Genomic DNA, 22,223 nt, shown 5'->3' on the forward strand with positions numbered 1-22,223 from the left:
AGTTATGAGCAACCCCGAAAGTCCTGGCGAGAACCTGAGCCCAAATTTGAGACAGGGAAATGGTTCTGATTGCATTCTTCAAACAATCTGGTTTTAGAGAAGGGATGGGTGGAGGGCAACTTTGGAGACTGAATTCAAAGTGCAGTAACCCTGAGAAGAATTCTGGTAGACTTGAACCTGCAGAGGTGGGTGGAGGTGGTCAGAGGACTCACCAGGATTTTGAGAGGAGTCGAATAGGACCCAGGTTGCAGACTGTTACCCTTGGTTGGGAGGGTGTTGCTTCCATGTTCCGAAATGGAGATGAAAAGGGGGCGGACCTGTCAGCTCTGCACATCCACTGGACACTGGTATCAGAGATAAAAATGTATTTGTTGACACAGGAACAGTGTCTCCAGAACTCAGGCAGGTAACAGGGTCATAAGCAGGCCAGCTGAGAACGAGGGACCCGAGTGAGACCCTGGGTGTGGATCTCTGTGAGTTCAACACCAGCCTGGTCTACAGAGCAAGTTCCAGGACAGGCTCCAAAGCTACACAGAGAAACCCTGCCTCAACAAACAAACAAAAGCAAAACAAACAAAAGATGAGGGCACTGGTGAGATATCTCAGCAGGTAAAAGTGCTCGCCAGGAAACTTGAGTTCCAGCCCCAAGACCCCATACAAGGGCGAAAAGACAGACTGACTCCATAAAGTTGTCCTCCTACCCCACTTCCAAGTTGTGGCATGCACATGCCTTCCCCATAATAACAGAGTTTAAATGTCTAGAATGGAGCCAGTGTAACAGGTAAGGGGTGCACATGACTCCAATTCTAGCTCCATCACTTATGAAGCTTATGGCCTTGGTCTAGCTACTCCATCTCCCTCAGCCTGTTGCCTCATTCATAGAATAGGACCAGTAATGGTGCCTTGCTTGTGGGATTTGAAGGCAAATGAATTAATCTCTGTAAAGCATTTAGGACAGTGGTAATATATATATATATGTATGTATGTATATGTATATATATATATATATATATATATATATATATATACCGTTTAAGATAGTCAATAAAAGGATATTGTCAGGAAATAAATGATTAATTGCAATGATCACACCTTTTAAAGGTCTATAGAAGGAACTACAAACCAAGTGAGGTATTAAAAGCTAAGTAGGGGGGCTGGAGAGATTAGTCAGTGGTTAAGAACACTGGCTGTTCTTCCAGAGGACCCGGGTTCAATTCCCAGCACCGGCATGGCAGTGCACAATTGTCTATTACTGTAGTTCCACCACATCTCAAGAAACAAGGACACACACACGGTGACTTACAGGGGCTCCAGGGCACCCATTTCTCATTCTCTTTCTTTCTTTCTTTCTTTCTTTCTTTCTTTCTTTCTTTCTTTCTTTCTTTCTTTCTTCCTTTCTCCTTCCTTCCTTCTTTCTTTCTTTCTTTCTTTCTTTCTTTCTTTCTTTCTTTCTTTCTTCTTTTTTTTTGAAAATATTTCTTGAGCTCTACATTTTTCTCTGCCCCCCTTCCTACCTCTTCCCTCCTGGCTTCAATCCTCCCCCAAGGTCCCCATGTTCCTAATTTACTCAGGATATCTTGTCTTTTTCTACTTTCTACTTCCCATGTAGATTAGATCTAAGTAAGTCTCTCTTAGTGTCCGCATTGTTGTCTAAATTCTCTGGGATTGTGGTTTGTAGGCTGGCTTTCTTTGCTTTATGTTTAAAAACCACCTATGAGTGAGTACATTTGATAATTGTCTTTCTGTGTCTGGGTTACCTCACTCAAAATAATGTTTTCTAGCTCCATCCATTTTCCTGCAAAATTCAAGCTGTAGTTACTTTTTTCTGCTGTGTAGTACTCCACTGGGTAAATGTACATTTTTCTTATCCATTCTTCGGTCAAGGGGCATTTAGGTTGTTCCAGGTTCTGGCTATGACAAACAATGCTTCTATGAACATAGTTGAGCACATGTCCTTGTGGCACGATTGAGCATCCTTTGGATATATACCCAAAAGTGGTATTACTGGGTCTTGAGGAAGGTTGTTTCCTAATTTTCTGAGAAATTGCCACACTGATATCCTTGTTCTTTCAAGGTTTTCGAATAATTTTTCTGGGATTTTGATGGGCATTGTGTTGAATCGGTTCTCATTCTGTTTCTTAAAAAAGACTTATTTTTATTTTTTCTTATATCTCTGTGTGGGTATATACACTCGAGGGCAGGTGCCCCTGGTGGCCAAGAGTTGGAGTTACAAGGCAGTTGTGACCCTCCCAGCATGGACGCTGGAAACTGAACTCAGGTCCTCGGCAAGAGTAGCTTGTGATCATAACTGCTGAGCCATCTTTCCAGCCCGCATTTCTTGTTCTTTAACAGAGGTTAATATTTAGCCATGGCTAGATTCTGAAGGGAATGAGGAGCTCATGAAGAAAATAAGTTGCTGTCGTCTGGAAAATCAGCACTCCCGTGTTTAATGTATACAGTAACAGGCAGGATAAGGTGTTCCGACAGCTTGTCAAAGCTTGGATGGCTTACAGATGTACGTGCCCTGATCTGACCAGTGTTCGTGTTTGTCAGACAAAGCAGGGGCAGAACCTAGGTGGTGTGGCCTCTGATGCTTGTAAAAATTGGTGGCTTCTTCATGAGTTCATCAAAACAAGGAAGTGAGGTGAGGAGGGTCCAGGGGAGCAGTGCAGCAAGAACTCAGTCCGAAGTTTAGGCTTTGTCTTAGTGAGTTGGTCCAGAATCTTCTGAGAGCCCCTTTCACAAACCAAGGGCCTTCGTTTGCCCAGTAGGTTTGTTGTGTGTGGCGTCTCTCTGGTGAGTTCCTCAACCAGGCTAGTTAATCTACCCCACCAGCAGCTCTTCCGTGTCTCCTCCTCCTCTGTGGGGTCTGTGAAGCCCGAGCACACACGGACCTGCTCCCTTGTCTTTACTTGCTCACTTTGGCCATCATTGCCCATCCTGTCCCATCATCTTTGAACCAGTCCCCCTGTCTCTATGAATTTGCCTATTGTGGACATTTTATATAAGAGATATAATTCAACATTTATCCCTTGTATTTAGCAAAATGCTTTTAAGATTCAGGTATGTCCCAGCATGCACCAATACTTCACTTTCTCCTACTTTCCCTCTTGCCTATACCTTTGGGTATGTCATCCTTTTTATTTATTTATTTAGACTTTTTCTTTCAAGACAGGGTTTCTCTGTGTAACCGTGGCTGTCCTGGAACTCACTCTGTAGACCAGGCTGGCCTCGAATTCAGAGATCAGCCTGCCTCTGCCTTCCGAGTGCTAAGATTAAAGGTGTGCGTTACTACTGCCTGGCAGCTATCCACCTCACACCCCAGCCCCTTTTAAAGAATTGCCCTGGGAACCCAGCAGGATTTCCATGGCTGTTCTTTGCCTGGAATGCTCTTTTACCAAACCCAGTCTGTGGCACTGAGAGAAGCAGTTTCGGAATTGAAAGAGTGAAGTTGTGTGTGTGATAATATGTTTTGTATGTGGGAACAATTTTGATGGTCGCCCATACACAGAGCCTCTGCTAACGTTCTGGCGAGAGTTTGGAGTTGATGTAACCAGGCACTTTGCTTCTCCACGTTCAGGAAATAATAGAGTTTTGGCTAACGAAGGGTGTTGATGGCTTTAGTTTCGATGCGGTTAAATTTCTTCTGGAAGCGAAGGACCTGAGAAACGAAATCCAAGTAAATACATCCCAAATTCCGGTAAGGTCTTATTTTAAACTTTCTCTCTTTACTTCATCTGAAATGTTATCAGAATGTTTTCTGTTTTTAAAATTTAAATTTTTTTTTAAAAAAATTATTTATTTACTATGTATTCAGTGTTCTGCTGGCATCCATGTCTGCAGGCCAGAAGAGGGCACCAAGATCTCATTCTAGATGGTTGTGAGCCACCATGTGGGTGCTGGGAATTGAGCTCAGGACTTCTCTGAGCCATCTCTCCAGCCTAAAATTGAAAATCTTTGATATTTTGGAAATGATGTATATATGTGTGTTTAAGTGTAGGTGTGTGCACGTGAGCACAGGTGCCCGCAAAAGCTAGAAGAGGGTGTGGGGTACCCCTGGGTTTAACTGAATGGGTGCTAGGAGCTACTTACGTCTGCTGCAAGAGCAGTGAGCAGTCTCTCCAGCCCCGTGCTTTCTGTTCTAGTCTAAGACGCCAGTTACAAGGAGGAGCCAGTTCTACCTACAGGAAGTACTGTGAAGTGTTTCCTTTCTAATGCAGGCGCCTGGGTGGCTGCTTTTTCCACTGGTTCTTTACAGAGCGAGGGGTTGCTTGAGAACCCTTCCTCAGTGAGGGTGTTGGGGCCGAGAACCCTTCCTCAGTGAGGGTGTTGGGGCCGAGAACCCTTCCTCAGTGAGGGTGTTGGGGCCGAGAACCCTTCCTCAGTGAGGGTGTTGGGGCCGAGAACCCTTCCTCAGTGAGGGTGTTGGGGCCGAGAACCCTTCCTCAGTGAGGGTGTTGGGGCCGAGAACCCTTCCTCAGTGAGGGTGTTGGGGCCGAGAACCCTTCCTCAGTGAGGGTGTTGGGGCCGAGAACCCTTCCTCAGTGAGGGTGTTGGGGCCGAGAACCCTTCCTCAGTGAGGGTGTTGGGGCCGAGAATCCTTCCTCAGTGAGGGTGTTGGGGCCGAGAACCCTTCCTCAGTGAGGGTGTTGGGGCCACAACATGGACGGACAGAGCTCTGCTGAATGAAGGACAGTGTGTTCACTGAGACTCTTTTTTTCCATTTTACTTAGGCCTCAGTTTCCTTCCCTATTGATCAAAGGTCACAGTAGAACAGAGGGAATTAGTGCTAAACGTTTCATCCAAGTCTCTCACACTGGAATGAGAGGGGCTTCATGATTTCTGTTTAGTGAGCCTCGGGATTCAGGATTATAGAAGTTGATAATAGAATCCCAAACAAAGTCTATGTCATTACAGAACCTGGGGCTCTACACTATTGATTCTTACCTCAACCCCATGCCATGAATGTGGAGTTCACATGGTACCTTATTCCTTTGGTTGACCTCTCTTCTATAGTCACCCTAGTTTTTATGACCAAGTAGACAGTAGTTCCAACACACACTGCAAAATATTGGAATATTGTGTGTTACAGGATAAAATGTTATATGAACCAAATAAGCAAATTACAGCACTATGCAGCAGTCTAGGTGAATTTTAGCAGTACTTTGTGTGGGTGAAAAAAATCTAAAATTTTATGTATAGTATGATGCTCTTAATGAAGCCTATTATGTAAAAAGGATTACACGTGGATATTTTGTTATGAAGCTTTTACCTTTTGTCCTGAGCCAATTTATGTATTCTTATCACTTCATTAAATAAATCAACTACCTATGTACCTAACTACTCACCTACCTACCTAATTAACTACTTACTTACTTAACTAGCTACTCACTTCCCTACCTAATTAACTACTTATTTAACTACTCACCTACCTGCCTGCCTACCTACCTACCTACCTACCTACCTACCTAATTAACTACTTACCTATCTACCTAACTACTCACCTACCGAATTAACGATTTGCTTACCTACCTAACTACTCACTTCTTGACTGAGTTTTTTCTGCCCCGCCTGGTCCTCCATCCATTTAGTCCCTGTCCGGGCACCATTCTGTTGACTGAGGTTTCTGTCCTGCCCAGTTTCCACAGTAATTAAATCCCAAAGAAATCACACAGATGTCTACATTAATTATAAACGGATTGGCCTAGTAGCTCAGGCTTTATTAGTCCATAATTCTTGTCTGTGTTAGCCATGTGACTTGGTACCTTTTTCGGCGAGGCAGTCACATCTTGCTTCCTCTGTGTCTGGCTTCCTCTGTATCTGGGTGATGACTGCATACAGCAACTTCTCTTCCCAGAATTCTCATTGCCCCTCCTCTACTTCCTGCCTGGCTACTGGCCAATCATCGTTTATTTAAAATACAAGTGACAGGGTACAGACCATTGTACCACAATACTCACCTACCTAATTAACTACTTACCTACCTAACTATTCACCTACCTAATTAACTACTGACCTACCTACCTAACTACTCATCTACATACCTAATTAAAGAGCAATTAATTAATTGTGAGACAGTGTCATGAAGCAAAGGTTATAATTAAGCCCATTATTGTTGTTGCTAGCATTACTATTACTATTTTTTGCTCATAACTTCTGATAAGACAGAAAAATGAAGACCACAGCAGTGTTAGCCAGTTTTCTCAAAGAATACTAGCTTCTTGAAGAAATTTGGCATCCCCTTGCTGATGATAATGTAAAATGTATGTCTGCAAAGTGACTCCAGAATCTGAAGAACAGGCAATTTTAGGAAGACACCCAGGACTGACACCCCCCAAGCCAAACCCTTTCACTTTTATAGGTGAAGTGACCTACTCAAGAGAGCTCACTGACAGGCAGCACATCAGGTTGGGATGGCTCAGCCAGTCTGTGTCCAACCCAGGACCGCAGTGCATGTGAGCTGTCGTCTTTTGATTCTTCTTCTCCTAGGGAAACACAGGAATGACTATGGCCAACCATCACTGGAACCCCAAAAAGGTCAATAGTAATCATGAAGGATGGAGACGGCAAAGAAACAAAATTAAATATTGATATTTTGTAAGCAGATACAATATAGATGTGCAACAAGCTCTATTTTGTTTTTTTTCCAAGATAGGGTTTCCTCTGTGTAGCCCTGGCTGGTCTGGAACTCTATAGACCAGGCTGGCCTTGAATTCACAGAGATTCACCTGCCTCTGCCTCCCAAGTGCTGGGACTAAAGGTTTACAAGTTCTATCTTAATCAAGAATGTCTGAAGCATTCAAGCAATTGTATCTAGAGGTGTTTTGTAATTAAGGTTTTGGTATTTGGTAAGACTTAGTTTACTAAAATGGGTGATGGAGAAATGCTTACTGTTCACTAGATTTTTTTAAAGTCACAGATGTAAGAGCCCGTGCAATATTAAGGGTCATGGGTATCCACCACTCACAGCTCTTGTGCAATGAGGTTTCTAGGACCACCACTGAGCAAGTAGCCCCTTAGTTCAAGCCATCTGATAAGACCATCTGAGCTTACATGGAGACCTTGCGCGTGGGGAAATGGTGCTAACGGTGCTGTCCTGTTTTCCCAAGGACACCGTCACCCACTACTCGGAGCTTTACCACGACTTCACCACTACTCAGGTGGGGATGCATGACATTGTCCGGGACTTCCGACAGGTCATGGACCAGTACAGCAGGGAGCCTGGCAGATACCGGTAACCACAGGCCCAAGTATTTTCTAAAAAACTTGCATAACTTAATTGTATATTGTTATTATTATTATTGATGTGTGTGTGTATGTGGTGTATGGTATGTGCGTAAGGGTGTAAGTGTCTTGGAACACAGATGGAGGTCATGGAGCACACTTGTGGTTCTCTTTCTCTCTCTTATGTGAGTATCAGAAATCGAAATCATGTCACCATGCTTGCATGGCACTTTCTGAGTCATGTTGACTTCCCACCTTTAATTTAAATTAAGTTTAACCTACATAATTACAATTCACAACTTGGTTTTGTCAAGGTGTGAAATAATCTCTCACATTGCTTATCTTTGCTGATTTTCACTTTACTCTTTTGTTGAGTGTCAAAGATGAAATTAATTTGAAAGAATATATTGGTTGGGTGTTAGATGTGAACTTTAAAATATTTTTATTAATTCTTTGGGAATTTCATACAATGTATGTTGCTTTTGTATATGTGTCTTTGTGTGGGCTTTGTATACATGAGTGCAGGTGCCTTAACAGGCCAGAGGGCGGTGGCAACTCCCTTGGCAGTGGAGTTACGGATGGTGGTATCACCTGGCATGGGTACTGGAAACTGAACTCAGATCCTCTTCGAGAGGAGTACACATTTGTAACTGCTGAACTGCTTTTCCAGCCCTACAAATGGTTACTTTTATCATTATGACTGGGGCTATGTTCCTTTAATAGTGTGAACCCAAATATTCCAACTGAATTGTCTTTAGATCCCAGTGGTTAGCACAGCGGTGAGATCAAGGGGCTGAGGGGTCCTGCTCTGGAGCTCAGTGACCTTTGGGTTGTCAGTTGGCAGAAATGGGCTAGAAGAGTAATTAATAGTCATAACCTTTGAAGGTTATTGTGAGAGTCGACGAGACCATGTATATAAATCACTGTTATAGTGTCTGGTGTGTAAGCAACACTGGTAAGTCATAAGTCTGGCATCTCTAAAGACTCTGGAGGTGGTGTAGGAGGTCCTATCTATGTGCTGCTTTATTGGTTGGTGAATAAAGCTGTTCTGGGCAGTGACTTAGCAGAGTAAAGCCAGGCAGGAAATCCGAACGGAGACATAGAGAGTAGGTAGAGATAGAGAGACACCATGTAGCTGCTGAAGGAGGATGCTAGAGGCTTACCAGTAAGCCACAGCCTCATGGCAATACAAAGATTAATAGAAATGGGTTAATTTAAGATGTAAGAGCTAGTTAGAAATATGCCTAAGCTATTGGCCAAACAGTGTTTTTATTAATACAGCTTCTGTGTGGGTCTGGGCAGACAGAAACGAATGCGCAGCCTCCATCTACACTGGAGCATTTTGGATTCCTTCCTTCCTTCCTTCCTTCCTTCCTTCCTTCCTTCCTTCCTTCCTTCCTTCCTTCCTTCCTTCCTTTTTTCCTTCCTTCCTTCCTTCCTTCCTTCCTTCCTTCCTTCCTTCCTTCCTTCCTTCCTTTTTCCTCTTTCTTTCTTTCCTTTTTTTTTGAGACAGGGTATTTCTATATAGCCCTGGCTGTCTTAGAGTTTGCTCTGTAGACCATCCTGGCCTTGATCAAACTTGTAGATCCATCCCCTTTACTCCCCCTGCCCCCCATGCTGAGACTAAAGGCATGTACCACCACTGCCAGCCGCCAAGACACATTTTGAATGTCTAGATTTGGATTAGGAACTCTCAGTGAGTAAAGTTCCACAGAAATATTCTAAGAATGTAAGAATCTTACACAATTTGAGAATTTAATTTAAGAATCTTGGATAAAGGATATTCACCTTTTATTACTAAGTAGCTTATGAAAGAGAATCATTGAAAACAACTAAGGAAATTCTCCCCTCCCTGCCCTCGGAGAAGGCAATGGATTCACAGGAAGTAACGGCAGAAGTGGGGAGCGCATTGACACATAGTAAGACCGCACTTCCCATTAATGCGCCGCCTCAGTCAGCTAACAGCAGCACTGATGGGGCTGTCTCAGGTGCCCATCTCATCCTGAGTGGTTTTCAGAGTGCCTATCAATAAAAAGGGGAGACCCTTCATGTGAAGGTATAGACTAGAAATTCTAAGCAGATAGATGAAAATCTCTAAAGAAGGTCTTCAAGACATTAGAGTTTTAGTTGTGTGTAGAGAACGCAGAGCGCAGTATTGATGGCGAACCAAGCTCTGTGTTCATGTGCTGCTCACTGGAGAGTCTATCAAATGATGCATGCTTATATTCATGTCCACTCTTCCTCTTAACGCCCCCTCCCCAGAGCTACCCCCTATCTCCATCCCCTCTCAGCTTTACGTCCTCTTAATAAAAAACCCACTAAGTCCAGTGTATACTGCTCATATACTCATGTGTCCGGGATCATCTGCTGGAGTGGGACCACACCCTTAGAAAAAATGGACTCTTCCTCTCTGACTATCCCATCTGTCAGTTAGGGGTAGGAGGGCTCACGAGGACTCCCTTCCCTCTCCATGCTCTCACGCTGACTGGCTTGATCTTGTGTAGGCCACCATAGCTGCTAGGGAGTGCAAGTATGGTCGAAAGCGGAACACTTTAGGTGGGGATTTGGGCGGCTGGCTACTTCAGGGGAGGAGGCTGCTGTAGCCTCCAAGAACGCAGAACTGGGCTTTTTGGAGACTTTCTTGTGTTTGAGCGTCTCTGAATGGGGAGTGGGATTTGGAGAGAGAGACCGGAATGGGGCTTTCTGGATCACACAGGGGGGAAACTGGAGGTTCCAACTGAACAAAGACACCAGAGTTTGCCAACCCTTCCAGGTTCATGGGGACCGAAGCCTCCGCAGAGAGCATCGAGAGGACCATGATGTACTACGGCTTGCCATTCATCCAGGAAGCTGACTTTCCTTTCAACAATTACCTCACCACACTAGACAGTCTTTCTGGTCACACTGTATATGAAGTTATCACATCCTGGATGGAAAACATGCCGGAAGGAAAATGGCCTAACTGGATGGTAAGCCATCATGCCCAGTACACAGTGATCGATTGTACTTGCTGGACAGTCACCTCTAAAATGAGGTGCATCTTTGTTCCTAGGTGACCTTACTCGGGGTTAGTGGTTAAGTCTGTCCTAGCTTCTGACCAGGCTTGTCTTAGTTAGGGTTTCTATTGCTGTGACCAAACACCATGACCAAAAAGCAAGCTGGGTTTATTTGAATTCTGCTCAGCATTGTAGTTCATCATTAAAGGAAGCCAGAACAGGAACTCAAACAGGGCAGGAACCTGGAGGCAGGAGCTGATGCAGAGGCCGTGGAGGGATGCTGCTTACTGACTTGCTCATCATGGCTTGCTCAGCCTGCTTTCTTATAGAACCCAGGGCCACCAGCCCAGGGATGGCACCACCCACAATGGGCTGGGACCTCTACCATCAATCACTAATTAAGAAAATGCCCTTCAGGCTTGCCTGCAGCCCAATCTTATGATGGTATATTCTTAACTGAGGTTCCCTTCTCTTAGATGACTATAGCTCTTATTACAAAAGAGAGAACATTATCCACTCAACTAAGTTCATACTTAATGAGTATTTATATATGCTTAGAACTAAGCTTGGTTAGGGTCGGCTATCAAATTGTAATTCCACCCAACATTCCACAGTTCATGATCCCACTGAACACAGGGTTGCAGTGTGGAAGGCTACATGTAGGGTAATTGTGGCATAGAATGTCATGCAAGAGGCATTTAAAACACAGAGATTCTGGAAGGCTCCTTCTACACATAGCCTGCTTCTCTTAGGCTGTGAAGGACAGCACATGTCTCTACACAGAGATTCTGGAAGGCTCCTTCTACCCATAGCCTGCTTCTCTTAGGCTGTGAAGGACAGCACATGTCTCTGTGGTGAACACTGAAGGCGGCTGTCTAAACACAGAAAGGGCACAGTACAGATCTGATATAGAAGATAAACACTGGGCATAGGGCACTTCCATGAGTGGAGCCTGAGGGCGTGGGAGTTACCCTGGAAGGCTGAGTGTGAAGGACTAGGTCATGACTGGCTTACTGTACTTTTCCACGTGGCTGTAGGAATGTTCGCCCTTCCACTCGCCACAGTTACATTCTTTCTTCACCAAGAAACTCATCTTTGTTTGGTGTTTGTTCTGCTTTGTTTTTGAGACAGGGTTTCTCTGTGAAGCCCTGGTTGTCTGGGAACTCACTCTGTAGACCAGGCTGACCTTGAACTCAGAGATCCACCTGCCTCTGACTCCAAGTGCTGGGGTTGAAGGAGTACACTGCCACCACCTAGCCAGAAATTAATCTTAGCCTACTATATTCTCTTTGTATTCTCATGGATGTAGTTTTAAACTTTTTGTAACAACAGTGTAAACACAAACATTATTTGGCTGTACATTTTTTTCTGTATATCCTTATCCTGTATCCTTTTTCTGTTTTAAACACTGTCTTATATTGTAGGTGGAATTCCTCTGTCCCACCAGCCCTAAATAACCACATGGAGACTTATTATTAATTTTAAATGCTCAGCTGATAGCTTAGACTTGTTACTAACTAGCTCTTAAATCAGCCCATATTTCTTAATCTTAAATTAACCCATATCTTTTATTTATGTTCTAGTATGTGGCAGTAACTTTCTTTAGCATAGTGTGTTCACCTTGCTTCTCTCCACATCTCCTAGTGACTCTGCCCTTTTTCATCCCTGCCTGACCTCTTACTGTCTAGCTATTGGCTGGGATTAAAAGTGTGTGCCTCTACCACCTGGCTCAGTTTAGTTTTTCTTAATCTCAGCAACATTTTCATCTACTTTCCCCATATTTATGTTTTGGGCTGTATTTTTGTTTCTTTGCACGTCTTTGACTTTTTTTTCAGGTGGAGACTTGGCTGCTCTAGGTAGCAGATAGGGTAATTCTGGATGTCCTGTTTTTCTTCTGTAGTGTCTGTTGTCTTGTTCTTTGGCCCCTTTCTTAGATGAATTCTGTAATGTCTGCTCTCTTGTTTTTCTGACTAGAGACATCTCTGCTTAGTTACTTGCTGGAGATTCTTTTAAAGGAAAATTTTATTTTTAATTATGTATATGTGTGTATGTTATGTCTGCTGTGGGTGTGTGCATATGAGTACAGTACCTGTGGAGGCCAGAAGAGGGTGCTGGATCCCATGGAGCGGATGTTACAGGTAGACATGAGCTTCCCGATGGGGATCCTGGGAACCAAATTCGGGTCTTCTGCAAGAGCAGTATTGCTTTTAACCACAGGGCCACTTCTCCAGGTTTGGGGAGGGGATGGATTCTTTAGATGCCTTGAACTGATAAGTCTCCCTTGCTGTTGCTGAGGGGTCGTGTGTAAGAAGTGTCCAACCCCTAGCAGTCAGCTTACAACTCTGCCTGATGTTCTACCTTAGCAGAGCCGTGGGTCAGCTGAGGTGACAGATCGAACAGAACAGAGCCTTCCCAGGGTTTCCCCGGGGAACTGGAGAAGCTCTTCACGCACACAGACCTGTCCTGAAAGAGCTTTCTAGAGCCCCAGGACTACATAGGAATGTCTGCAGGCCTCTCTTGGGCATCTCATTCTCCAGTTGTTTGCTTCTTCTGGGGCTTGGGTTATCCTCAATTGGTGTAATACCATAGCCATAGGAAGACAAAATGTTGTCACAGATGTTTTGGGAATGAGACCCTTGTTTGCATAGTCAGTCCTGAATCAGATAACACTCAGCTGATAGTGAGTTGGGGCAGTTTGCACTGTAGCAGGTCCCAGACAATGCGGTCTATTGCACTTTAAATCCTTTCTTCCCTGTCCAGGGCTGTTAGGCTTCTGTGTTTTAGCTGCTGTTAGTGGGGCTGGTAGGAACTTGAAGAGAGTGGAATTAGAGAAAGTTAAAACACCATAGATATGAAGTGCTCTGGTTTTTGGCTGAATAGTCCGGAATTGCCGATGTCTTTGGTTAATTTATGCGCTTTCAAAAATATGGTTTTAGTTTTCCCAACATTTTCCATGTTTGGTAAATTTTTTAGAAATTGATTTGTCAGTGGTGCTGGAGATTGAACCCAGGGCCTTATGTATGCTAGGCATGAGCTCTCCCCTCTGAACATGTCCCTAGCCTTTAAAGAGCTGTTTTGAGATCCACATCCTGCCAGCTGACTGTGCCCTGATGTTACAATTTTTATGATGTCATTTGAGCAGTTACAGAAAGTGCTTTGACAGTTTCTCGTGCTATGGGTGACTGAGATTGTCCTCAGTCTGTGGGATCAAGGCGAACTGTGCTCAGTGCTTTGAACGACTTTCAACTCTGCAAAGGAAGGACCATTGGGTGTCCAGACAACCTGAGAAAGTTTGCCAAATAACCTTATGGCACCGAAAAGAATGCAGACAACGAGGGATTGAATTTTCTGGCCATAAAACTAGAAAAGCAGAGGGGGTGGTGGCACAAACCTTTAATCCCAGCACCCGGGAAGCAGAGGCAGGCAGATCTCTCTTTGAGTTCAAGGCCAGCCTGGTCTAAAAAGTGAGTTTTCAGGAGAGCCAGGACTGTTAGCCAGAGAAACCCTGTCTTGAAAAATAAAACAATGCAGAACAAAACAACAACAAAAAAAAACCCAAACAAAACAAACCAACAACAAATTCGAAAAGCGCTTATCCTGACTCACCAGATCCAGTGGTGGGGGCCGCCTCAGCAGGTCGGAAAGAAAGACTTCTCCTTTTCCCGATTGGAACAATCAAGTGCATTGTCACGAACTGGTTGTCTGTCATACCGGAACTCGGATGCTGCCCTTCCTCAGCTCTTTTCTTCAGCTGGGAAGTGGAGAGTTGTTGGCAGACTGTTGTGTGAGGGATAAGATCTGAGCCAGGCGGGAAAGTGCTTGCCCCTGAAGCAGCAGAGTCCACGATCCGTGTCAGCCCATTGGATCCAGTTGTGTTTTTCAAGCCTTCTGTGAGCAGCACATGTTCTTATTTGTAACCAGAACATTCACCACGTGGAAACCACGCACAATTAGAGAACACAGAAAATTTCTTAGAGCTGGGCCACCTCTTATGTGCTGGGATTACAAGCACAGGTCACCATCCCCAGTTTTAGAGATTTCTTTGTAAGAATTAACTTCCCTTCTGTCTTTGTGTGTGTGCATGTTCATATGTGCATGTGTATGTATGTGTGTACAAGGAGATCAGAGGTCAGTCAGTCTTGGGAATTGGCCCTCGAGACCTGATCACCTTATGGCTGAGGTCTCTCACTGGGACCTGGGTGGTCCTTGAGACCCGTCTATCTTATGGCTGAGGTCTCTCACTGGGACCTGGGCTCTCTATCTAGGCTGGGTTGTCTGCCCTGGACATCTCTCCTCTATTCCATCTCCAGCTGTGGGATTACCAGGGTGTTCCACCAACCCTGCCTTTTTACTTGGGTGCTGGGAATCAATTTCACGCCTTCATGTGTGCAGCAAATACTTTACCACCAGAGGTATCTCCCCGCAGGCCTCCAATTTACCTCTGGAAATTGGTTTTGGACAGTTCGGATGTCAAAACAATAAAGGCACATTAGATGTGCCTCATCTGTGTTTTCTACCTTATTCTCTTCCCTTATCTTTTTACATCTTTTAAAATGTATTATATGCGCATGACGTGTGTGGGCGAGCATGTGTGTGCCTTGGTGCACGCATGGAGACCGGAGGACATTCATGGAGTTGGTTTTCTCTTCTACCTTTAGGTGGAATCTGGGGATTGAATTTAGGTTACCAGGCTGGCTGCTTGTCAGTCCTTTTACAACCGAGTCTTCTTACTGGCCCTTGTCTTGCTTTTTTGTTTTGTTTTTCGAGACTGGGTTTCACTGTGTAGCTCTGGCTGTCCTGAAATTCACTTTGTAGAACAGGCTGGTCTTGAACTCACAGAGACCCACCTGCCTCTACCTCCTGAGTGCTGGAATTAAAGGCATGCACTACCACTGTCTAGCCCTTGTCTTGCTTTTTATGGAACCCCCCCCCCCAAAAAAAAACCTCACTTGTCTCCTGTGATATTTATTATTCACAGGTGGGAACATGAAAACGCATCCTTTAAACTTCCTCCGGTCTGCAGTCCCGTTCACAAGGGGCACCCTGAGGACTGTCACCATGCTGTGTAGATCAGCAGTGCCTCAGTCAGGGTCACTACTGCTGTACAGACAGGGTGACAAAAACCACCACCAAAGCAGCTTAAAGGGTTTATCTGGCTTAAGCTTCCACATCGTGGTTTATCATCAAAGAAGTCAGGACAGGAACTCAGCCAGGACAGAATCCGGTGGCAGGAGCTGATGCAGAGGCCATGAAGGGGTGCTGCTTACTGGGTTGCTCCCCATGGCTTAATCAATCTTTCTTATAGAAACCAGGACCGCCAGCCCAGGGATGGCGCTACCCACCACGGTCTAAGCCTTCCCCTGTCGATCACTAATTAGGACAATGTCCCACAGCCAGATCTTATGAAGGCATTTCTCAACTGAGGTTCCCTCCTCTTAGATGACTTTAGCTTGTGTCAAGTTCACATGAAACTATTTATTTATTTATTTAGGTTTTTCGAGACAGGGTTTCTCTGTAGCTAGCCAGCGCAGCCACCATGGTGGCAAATGGTCAGGTGCACAGGTTAGTGGCCTGGGACCCATTTCTGTGCTTGTGGATACCAGCAGTTTTGGAGTGACCTTCTGCCTGGGGAACTCTCTATTTCAAACAGGATAAGGCTTTATGAAATTGTATGTGGGGCTGTGCTCTTACAACTATCTGCCTTCCAGACAGGTGGACCAGAGACTACCCGGCTGACCTCTCGCTTGGGGGAAGAGTACATCAACTCTATGAATATGCTTCTTTTCACACTCCCAGGAACACCCATAACTTACTATGGAGAAGAAATAGGGATGAGAGACATTTCCGTTACAAATTTCAATGGAAGCTATGATCCTGTAAGTATGGGACATTCTCAGCTATGGGCCACGGCTACACTGCCAGACAATTTACCATCTTTATTTCACTTTAAAAAAATAGTTTCAAACTTTAAAAAAAATTTATTATGTATGCAATGCTCTGTATGCCTGTAGGCCAGAAGGTGCCACCAGATCCCACTATAGATGGTTGTGAACCACCATGTGAGTGCTGGGAATTGAACTCAGGACCTCTGGAAGAGCAGCCAGTGCTCTTAACCGCTGAGCCATCTCTAGCCCCATGGTCACTTTTTTTTTTTTACACAGTTGATGGTAAGGGTTGTCAGTTTCCTTACTGATAAGGTAGTTGAGGAGCTCCTGAAAGTGTTGCCTTCTGAGCCACACAACTGAGCTTCTTGGCTAGATCCGAGGACCCTGCAGATTCTGAGGCGTGCTGACATTTGAGGACTGGTGACTTACTTTGCATATGATTCGGCTCCCACAAGCAGGAATTCGTGTCTGGTTTTTGATCCGCTAGCGACATGACCACAGCTGTCTTGTCCTGTTACCATGGCGTCGTTTTTTTTTTTTTTTGTCTGAGGCTATGGCTCTCACGATTGGGTTGTTGGGTAGATGGCAGCCTAACCCTTTAATGTGTGCAACTGGATTTTACCTGCGTGAGAGGCAGTTTCCTTACTACTCGGTTAATTTAACTTTCCCTCCCAGCGGCTCGCCGTGTGCGGGTGCTTACATGCAATGACTGGGGAGGGTGCCGGAGCATGCAGAAGTCAGCACTAGTGGAGTCTGCCGGTGCTCTCAACTGCCGCCAGTTTACAGCAGGCTGGGTGTAGTGAGCTGCTAGTGGAATATTCTGACATCCTTTTATTTTCTTAAAAAAAAAAAGCAAAACCAGCAGATTCTAAATACGTGAAAGTTCAGTTAGGAAAAGTGTATTTTCAACTGAGATTATTCACTATTTTCAAACTGAAAACAGGAAACTGACAGGGTATGTTACGGCTTTCTAGTCGGGAAGGCCAGGGAGCGCCGACATCAGCTCAGAATTGAAGGGGTAACTGGAGGAGGTCAGAAAGGGTCCAGATGGATTTCTTGTAATAACCTAATCACTGCTTTCTCTTTTTGGTCTTTATTTTTGACACAGAATACCCTTCTGTCAAAGTCACCGATGCAATGGGACAATAGCTCAAATGCTGGGTTTTCTGAAGGCAATCACACCTGGCTACCTACCAACTCGGATTACCACGCCGTGAATGTGGAAGTAAGTATCGATGAAGATGTTATGTTGGTTATAGAAATAAGGAATGTGTTTCCACATGGATTGCCAACATTGCAGGCATGTGCAAAACCTTAACTAACACTCTTGAAATCCATCACAGGCTATCTTGGACTTTTCAATTAGTAAGGAGTTTGGAAATTATGTTTTTTTTTTTTTTGTTAACTATGACCTGGTACACAGTGCCCCATATGAAGAGTCTTCACAGAAATTCCTGTCTCTAAGAGTTCCCAGCCATGATGGAAATTCTACAGTGTTTACAGCAAACCTAGCTGCCCTTTCTCTGGAACTTAGTTTTAAATGGTCACAGGTTTTAAGGGATTAGAAGTGAGACAATAATGTTTGCTTTCTGAAACACCAGGGGTGGGGACTGCATACCAATCGATCTAATAGAAATCCCTAAACCAAAGAATAATGTAATTATGAATAAAAGATAAAATGAGGTTTCAGGAGGATGTTGAAAAGGTAGTTCCATATATGAATGGGTTGAATTCATGTTAAAAAAAAAACACCAAAAATATTCAGATTAGGTAAGACAAAAGTCCAGATATGAGACACTGCTAAAATGATACAAATAATTAACAATACTGCAGGCAACTCTAATGGAAAGGAAGCTTGCAATTTAGCTATCAAAAGAATGTTTACACTTTCTGATCTAGGAGCTTTACTCTTAGATAACTGTACTATGAATATGCATGTATGTGCAAATCATAAATATGCAAGGGTTTTGTTTGTGGCACTGTTTGCAAGAGCAGAGGCGTTAGAAACGACATGTCCGTCAATGGAAAGCCAGTTCATTAGATCATAGGACTAAGATGTAGCTCCTAAGACAAAAACTAGCTGCGCTAGTGAGAGAACACGTTTAACACGTTAGAATACAGCATAGGGCGGTGTCACCATCTGTGCGAACACATCTACATATGCTCGAGGAGGCGCAGACTTATCATTTCATGATCCCTAAAAGGGAAGGAATGCAAGGAGTCATCACATCCTGCCTGTCTCTGGAAGGAAACTGGGGGTGGTTGAAGAAACCTTTGCCTTGTATATATTCTTGCAACTCATATTTATACTACATGAATACATCTCCTAGACAAAAAATGACTTACAAAAGGCAAGCTTGGAAATATTTAATAGCAGACAAAATAGAATTCAATATGAAAAGCATTATATGAGATAAATGCAGTTTTCAGACAGTGAAAAGTCCACTAAAACCTACAAATCTTTATGCATGTTAACAGGAGCCTCAAATATATCAAACAAGTACTTTGAGAGGTATAAAGAGAAACAGACAAGCCCACGATTACAGGAAAGAGCTCAAATGAAAGCAGACGAAAAAAACAGCTCACTGGGCACCTCTCACTCGTGAGTGGCACTAAACACTGCTTCTCATGCGTTATCTAAAGCTACCGAGAACAAGTAACACATCTGATAAACAGAACGAACATTTTTAAATATCCATCAGATATTCATTAAATACATTATTAAGCATCTATTGGAAAACAACAATAACAACAACCACTGCCCCAGGAAATGTGGCTGGCAAGATTGTAATGAGTGAACATTATTGTTGATTTGGCAACAGCTCCGAATAATTTGGCATTATGCATCGAATGTCCATATTCTCTGACACAGTAATTGTCTGTCTGATAATCTATCTTAAATAATATAAAACATGGGAGGAGGGGATTGAAAATATAAGAACATACAACTGTCTAAAAGGGAAGGGAATGGAAGGATGGTAAACATATTCAGCAGAATATTACCTGCCGTTACAGTGACATCTGTGGAGATGGTGTAACAGAAAAATGCTTATGAGGGGAAAAAAAAATAGGAAAGCATCGCATTGAATTAGGTGTGTTTTGTGTAGCTGTGAAATAAATCCAAACCTTTGAAAAATGAAACTGCCTTTGATGGCCCGGTGTGGGATGATGTTGGGGAGGCAACAAGAAAGCAAACGCAGACCTCTCGCATCTTAGGCTCCACAGAGTTCTGCAGCATTCTTCCCATCCCCAGCAGTCTAGGAGTCCATGTCTGCTGGACCACAGTAGCCACAGGTGAGAACAGCTAAGTCCAAGCCCACTGGATGCGTTCTTCTTCCAGGCATCTGGCAGCTCAGGCACAGTGACCTCACTGCAGCAAGTCCAGTGTCCTAAAGCGGAGTCACTCGGCTCTGCAGCAGCTCTGGGATATGGGAGCACTTGCACACTGAGATCGCTCCAGACAAGCAGAAGCACGGCTTTGTAATTCCTACGACCTTAGGGTAGCTACTTAGAAATGCTTTATAGCTTGGCAGTTATTTACCTATTTGGGCAGTTATTTTAAAGGGCAAATGAAAGCAAGCTTTTCTTTTGGGGGGAGGGGAATAATTCTTAGAATAAAACATGAGTATTTATATGAATATTCTTTTTAAAAATAGGTCCAAAAGACCCAGTCGAGTTCAGTGTTGAAGATGTATCAGGATTTAAGTCTACTGCGCGCTGCAGAGCTGGTTCTCAGCAGGGGCTGGTTTTGCCTTTTGAAGGATGACAGCCACTCTGTTGTGTACACAAGAGAGCTCGATGGCATAGATAAAGTCTTCATTGTGGTTCTGAATTTTGGAGAATCATCTACTCTGTTAAATCTACAGGAAGTCATTTCAGATCTTCCTATGAAATTGAGAATAAAATTAAGTACCAATTCATCCTCCAAAGGCAGTGACGTTGACACACGTGCCATCTCTCTGGAGAAGGGAGAAGGACTCATCTTGGAGTACAGCATGAAGACTCTCCTCCACCACCAAGAAGCTTTCAGAGACAGATGCTTTGTTTCTAGTCGCGCGTGCTACTCCAGCATCTTGGACATTCTGCACAGCCTCTGTTAGGAGTCTCCACTTAGATGTCTTAGCGTTATGTACAGCATGCTGCTGATGAAGCCGCAGCAATAGCCGGCAACTCCTAAATTTCTGTAGCGCGAGTGCAAATTGTTTTAGGGAGATTCTCGAATGTTTGAAAGAACAATAAAGTGTTTAAAAGATTATTCCAAAATTCTAAAGCATTTGACTATGAAGAATGCTATTCTTTAAAGTGGAGCTGTGGGAACTGCAAGCTGACTCACTGACAGTGTCTAGACATATTAACTAGCCAAGAGAAGAACTCTGAGATGTAAAGTGGTCAGAGAGAATTCTGGTAATAGGCATGAAGCTGTTCTGATTGAGAGGGAGGCCTGGCGTTCTCCTGCCCGGTCCTTCTGGCTCCTTCTACGCCCTACTAAAGAGCACGACTAAGAACACTCCCCGGGCTGGGACGTATGTGCCGGTGCGAACATACAAGTGAGTAGTACATTAAGCAAAATTCACACGAAGAACTACTTTTTAAAAAAAATTATGCAATAACTTAAAAAAACTTCACTTTTGCTAAGCCAGCTGGAAATCAGACTGTTATTTCTGTGTGTTTCCACTTCCCAGTTGAAAGCAGCATTTCAGAATTTTAGGTATTTTTTAAGATCCTCAAAAGCATTGGTGCTGTCAAGTCCAAGTTCCTCGTACAAGAATTTCATTTGGGCTGTAATCTAAAAGAAATGTATCAAGATTAGACCAGGCTAGGGTGTTGGAATTCCAGGGTTCCCTGGAATTTATCCAGGCTAACCTAAGCCTGGAGTCTTTGCTCTGGGACAGAGCAAACCCTTCCTTACCACAGGACCCAGTTAGTCATCCCTTAGCAGAGCTCCCTTATGGTTACCAAAGAGCCCTTGAGCAGACCCCTCCTGCTACTCCATGCTCCTGGGTTGACATCAGTGCTGTAGTTCTGACACTAACTACAACTTGACCTTTGAGCGTGAATGCAATACACCTACAACCGAGGACTGTGTCAGTGGCTGTGACCTAGGAGGGGGTGTCAGTGGCTGTGACCTGGGGGTCTGTCAGTGCCCGGGGATAGAGGGTATTTACACCTACAACCGAGGACTGTCAGTGCCCGGGGACAGAGGGTATTTACACCTACAACTGAGGACTGTCAGTGCCCGGGGACAGAGGGTATTTACACCTACAACCGAGGACTGTCAGTACCCGGGGACAGAGGGTGTTTCCACCTACAACCGAGGACTGTCAGTACCCGGGGATGGAAGGCATACCTTTTTGTGTGAATCTTCAATCACATGGTTCCCTCCAGGCTGAACATCTAAAATAATGTTGGGCGGCTGATAGCCTGAAAGAATTAACACAAAAGCAATCATACTGTCAGAAAACTGAGCCCCATCTTGCCGTCTTCTTTTGAGTATTTCACTCAAATGGCAGAGACAAAGAACAAAGCCACCATACCACCACCAGAGACAGGGTAGCAAAGGGCAGAAGCCAATTTCTACACCAGGGGAAGCAGGACACTTAATGGGCAAGGAAGCTGGGTGCCTGGATTGGCATACAGAGAGAAGGATCTGACCTGTGACCTGGGGGGGGGGTGTCGGTGGGTGTGACCTAGGAGGGGGTGTCGGTGGCTGTGACCTGGGGGGGGTCAGTGGCTGTGACCTAGGAGGGGGTGTCAGTGGCTGTGACCTGGGAGGAAGGGGTCAGTGGCTGTGACCTAGGAGGGGGTGTCAGTGGGTGTGACCTAGGAGGGGGTGTCAGTGGGTGTGACCTAGGAGGGGGTGTCAGTGGGCGTGACCTAGGAGGGGGTGTAAGTGGGTGTGACCTAGGAGGGGGTGTCAGTGACTGTGACCTAGGAGGAAGGGGTCAGTGGCTGTGACCTAGGAGGAAGGGGTCAGTGACTGTGACCTAGGAGGAAGGGGTCAGTGGCTGTGACCTAGGAGGGGGTGTCAGTGGCTGTGACCTAGGAGGAAGGGGTCAGTGGCTGTGACCTAGGAGGAAGGGGTCAGTGGCTGTGACCTAGGAGGAAGGGGTCAGTGACT

General features: G+C 44.6%; 2 protein-coding genes across 4 annotated transcripts in view; one reads left to right on the forward strand and one right to left on the reverse strand.

Annotated features, from left to right (window-relative positions):
- The window catches only part of Slc3a1 (solute carrier family 3 member 1), a 35,150-nt gene extending 14,945 nt beyond the window's left edge, over positions 1–20,205 (forward strand). Inside the window, exons 5-10 of the mRNA XM_075955568.1 lie at positions 3,581–3,700; positions 7,110–7,234; positions 9,998–10,193; positions 15,929–16,096; positions 17,214–17,330; positions 19,762–20,205. Coding sequence (XP_075811683.1) covers positions 3,581–3,700; positions 7,110–7,234; positions 9,998–10,193; positions 15,929–16,096; positions 17,214–17,330; positions 19,762–20,205 — 1,170 coding nt within the window. The remainder of the gene's footprint in view (positions 1–3,580; positions 3,701–7,109; positions 7,235–9,997; positions 10,194–15,928; positions 16,097–17,213; positions 17,331–19,761) is intronic.
- Positions 18,458–22,223, reverse strand: part of Prepl (prolyl endopeptidase like) — a 31,102-nt gene continuing 27,336 nt past the window's right edge. For all 3 annotated transcript variants that reach the window (XM_075955567.1, XM_075955565.1, XM_075955566.1), the window contains 2 exons: positions 21,453–21,526; positions 18,458–20,891 (listed from right to left, as the gene is read on the reverse strand). In XM_075955567.1, the coding sequence (XP_075811682.1) occupies positions 20,802–20,891; positions 21,453–21,526 (164 nt within the window). In that variant the 3' untranslated portion in view covers positions 18,458–20,801. The remainder of the gene's footprint in view (positions 20,892–21,452; positions 21,527–22,223) is intronic.

Source organism: Microtus pennsylvanicus, chromosome 21 (assembly GCF_037038515.1).
Source record: "Microtus pennsylvanicus isolate mMicPen1 chromosome 21, mMicPen1.hap1, whole genome shotgun sequence".
Lineage (NCBI taxonomy): Eukaryota > Metazoa > Chordata > Mammalia > Rodentia > Cricetidae > Microtus > Microtus pennsylvanicus.